At 56.2% G+C, this 2,953-nt stretch overlaps 2 protein-coding genes across 7 annotated transcripts in view; both read right to left on the reverse strand.

The window, feature by feature from the left end:
• Positions 1–2,209, reverse strand: part of Abca7 (ATP binding cassette subfamily A member 7) — a 19,163-nt gene extending 16,954 nt beyond the window's left edge. For 4 of the 6 annotated variants that reach the window (XM_031349498.1, XM_031349499.1, XM_031349500.1 and 1 more), the window contains exons 1-6: positions 2,091–2,209; positions 989–1,338; positions 803–896; positions 504–645; positions 303–415; positions 114–187 (exon numbers count right to left, since the gene is read on the reverse strand). In XM_031349498.1, the coding sequence (XP_031205358.1) occupies positions 114–187; positions 303–415; positions 504–645; positions 803–896; positions 989–1,159 (594 nt within the window). In that variant the 5' untranslated portion in view covers positions 1,160–1,338; positions 2,091–2,209. The remainder of the gene's footprint in view (positions 1–113; positions 188–302; positions 416–503; positions 646–802; positions 897–988; positions 1,339–2,090) is intronic. The other 2 variants (XM_031349502.1, XM_031349501.1) reach the window with 1 other exon arrangement.
• A 49-nt stretch (positions 2,210–2,258) lies between these two features.
• The window catches only part of Cnn2 (calponin 2), an 8,169-nt gene continuing 7,474 nt past the window's right edge, over positions 2,259–2,953 (reverse strand). Inside the window, exon 8 of the mRNA XM_031350327.1 lies at positions 2,259–2,361. Coding sequence (XP_031206187.1) covers positions 2,259–2,361 — 103 coding nt within the window. The remainder of the gene's footprint in view (positions 2,362–2,953) is intronic.

Raw genomic sequence — 2,953 nt, forward strand, 5'->3', positions numbered from 1 at the left:
CCACCGAGATCCTATCACCCCATTTTACAGATGAGGAATTGGGGAGCTGAAAGAGACAAGGGCTCATTCCAGGCCAGCACTGGAGTTGCTCACGCCAGCCGCGCCCCCCTCACCCGTTGCAGGATCTTCTCCAGGAGCTCAGTCACTGACCCTTGACTGGTCGGTTGGTTACTCTCTTGTGGGCGTGCTGAGGGGAGGGAATTGCAAATGGCAGGCAAAGCTCAGCTTGCAGTGCCTCCTCCCCTACCCCCTGCCGGAATTACAACCCCACAAGAGGAGGGTTCCCTGTTCCAGGTCTCTACCTCCACCTCCAACCGCCCTGAGCACAGGGATCAGTTTTCTCAGGGCATCCAGCATGTCCTGGGTGTTGCGGCCCCCCAGCACTGTGCGGGCATCGGCAAGGAGCCTCGAGATCCTGGGGAGCAGAGAGGGAATGGGAGGCGTGGCCTCAAGAGCCCCAGACCCCATTCGCCAGCCAGCCCCCACCTACCAAGTTCACTCACAAGGATTCCTTAAAGTTGCTCAGGACCCCAGGCTTCTCGCCAGGCGTTGGGTGTTGGAAGCAGGAGTTGTTTACATTGCAGACAAGGCCCTGCAGCCAGGGCATCGTGCCCGCCGATGGTAACGGCTTGTTTGGAAAGTGGCCTGGAGCGGGGAGACACCTGCTCAGCGTCGCCCTCACTTCTGTTATCAGCTCCTTAATGACATGGCCTCCCGCCACACCCAGCTCAGACCCAGCACAAGGCAGGGTGGGAGAGGCTTGTCCCTGTCCCACCACACACACACACACAGTGGCTCTCACATTCGTGGTGCTCTAGTGGGGGGTGGGAGTGGCGGACGGCCACTAGGATGAAGAAGAGGAAGAGGGGCCACAGTAACTCCACTAGTAGCTGGATCTGGGGAGAGAATGTGTAGGAGAATTCGGGAACCGTGATGGACACCTGCCATCACCGCCCCAGCCCCCCGACCAGTATACCCCGGGCGTTACCGGTTGTCTCCGTCGATATGTGTAATTTTTCCACAGTAGGAGCATCAGCTGCGTGCCTAAGGCCATGATGACTCTGGACCGGAAACAGTGGAGAGGACAGAACAAAGAACAGGAGGCTGAGGATGAGCGGACAAATGCCTGCTGGTCTCTGATCCTCATCCTTCCACACATCGGGCTGAGCCGCAGGAAATCTCCCGGAAAGAGCCCCGCAAACACAAGGCACCATAGAAAGAAATTCACTTTTCTTCAGGGAAGTGACCAATAGGAACTCGGCGCGCAGCCGTCTTCGTAGCTGATTGGCTGGAAGGGCTATCGCTGAAGGCTGGGGTCTGGAAGACCCTGTTTGCATTCTTAGGGGGCGGAGCTTGGGTTAAAGCTTGGGGATCCCGGCTCCACCCTCAACCCATCCCCGACCCAGGTCTCGGTTCTGATCACCCCAAGTGACCCCCGGTGACATCCGCAGCCTATGTCTCCTGTGCGGACCCTGTCTCATCTCCAGCTGGCCCTCCATTTTTTAAGAGATGGAAACTGAGGCTCAAGAAGGGGCAAAGTCACGCTCCCAAGGAAACCAGTGATGAACGAGGGTCGACCTCGACGTTAAAAGCATGGGACAGAAGACCACCGGCTAAGAGGAGTCGGGCACAGGCTCCTTGAGCACGCCATTCCTGATTTCGTCATTTTATTCCCCCCAAATCTGTCTGCCCCTGGCCTGCTTCATGATACAGATAGGGAAAACTGAGGCTGATAGAGAGGGGAAATTGCCAAAGTTTATCCATCTAACACGGAAATTGGTGGCTTCCATTCGGGAACTTTTTTCTTTCATAAAGAGAAATTTGAGATCTGGGGGGGGGCCAGGCCTCATTTGGAAAGTGGGGCACTGGAGGTGTAGGTTGGCAGAGGTCCCTCGAGGTGACCAGATGACCGCTGTGAGGATCAGTGATCCATTTTTCCCATACTCCCCGGAAGGATAAGGAAGGGAGAGGGAGAATAGGGGCTCGCCTGGATCCCCAAATTATCAGGGAATGTGGCTCCGCCCACCCTCACCCCACAGCATCCCCAGTTCTCCAGGCTCCACCTTCCACCCTCTCGGGGATTTTCTCACCGTTCGGAGGCCCCCAAACTCCAACTACTTTCGCTCCTCCCGGCATCGGCGGGGGAGCGCGGTCCCTTTAAGAGGAGCCCCGCTCAACTGCGGACGACGCCCTTCGCAACCCGGTGCCCCGCAGCGCCCGGCCCCGCCCCCTAACACTACCATTGGATAATACACCTGCTACTCGGGCGACTTTGCCATTGGAGGAGGCGGGACCACAGCCCGGCGCTCGGAGCCGGGTTTCTTAAAGGGACCGCAGGATTCTTGCATCAGTTTGGCTTCTCTGGGGCGCGACAAAGAGGGGGGACAACGGGATCCCCCGTGAGTTCACATCTCGAAATGGCAGCTCCCCACAGCAAGACATTCCTGTCTCCTCTCTCCAAGGACTCCTTTTTAAAAATACTTCTTAATTTTGAGAGTGGTTCACACTGAGGTAGGCCTGGAAGTCACTGCTTAGACCAGGCGATTCTCTCAGAGATCTGCCTGCCTCTGCTTTCTGAGTGCTTGGATTAAAGGCCTGTGACACCACAAATAACCTTTGTTTTTAAATTTAATTAATTTGTTTATTAGGGCAGACACATGCATGCATTTGTGGAGGTCAGAGGACCATTTCCTGGAGTCTGTTCTTGACTGCCATCATGTGGGGCCTCAGGCAAATTTAGGTCGGAAAGATTGATCCCTAGGTCGGAAGGGTTGCACAAGGTCCTTTATATCCTGTCCCATCTCCTGCCACCAGCCAGATTTGTACCACAGCCTCTGTGAATTCATCCACAAAATGGAGGTTCAAGGACATCCAAGCATCCGGCCCCACCCCACCCCACCCCACCCCACCCCCACCCCTGCCTCCCCGTGCATTCATTTTTTTTCCCCTTTGG

Source organism: Mastomys coucha, unplaced genomic scaffold, assembly GCF_008632895.1.
Source record: "Mastomys coucha isolate ucsf_1 unplaced genomic scaffold, UCSF_Mcou_1 pScaffold4, whole genome shotgun sequence".
NCBI classification, from domain to species: domain Eukaryota; kingdom Metazoa; phylum Chordata; class Mammalia; order Rodentia; family Muridae; genus Mastomys; species Mastomys coucha.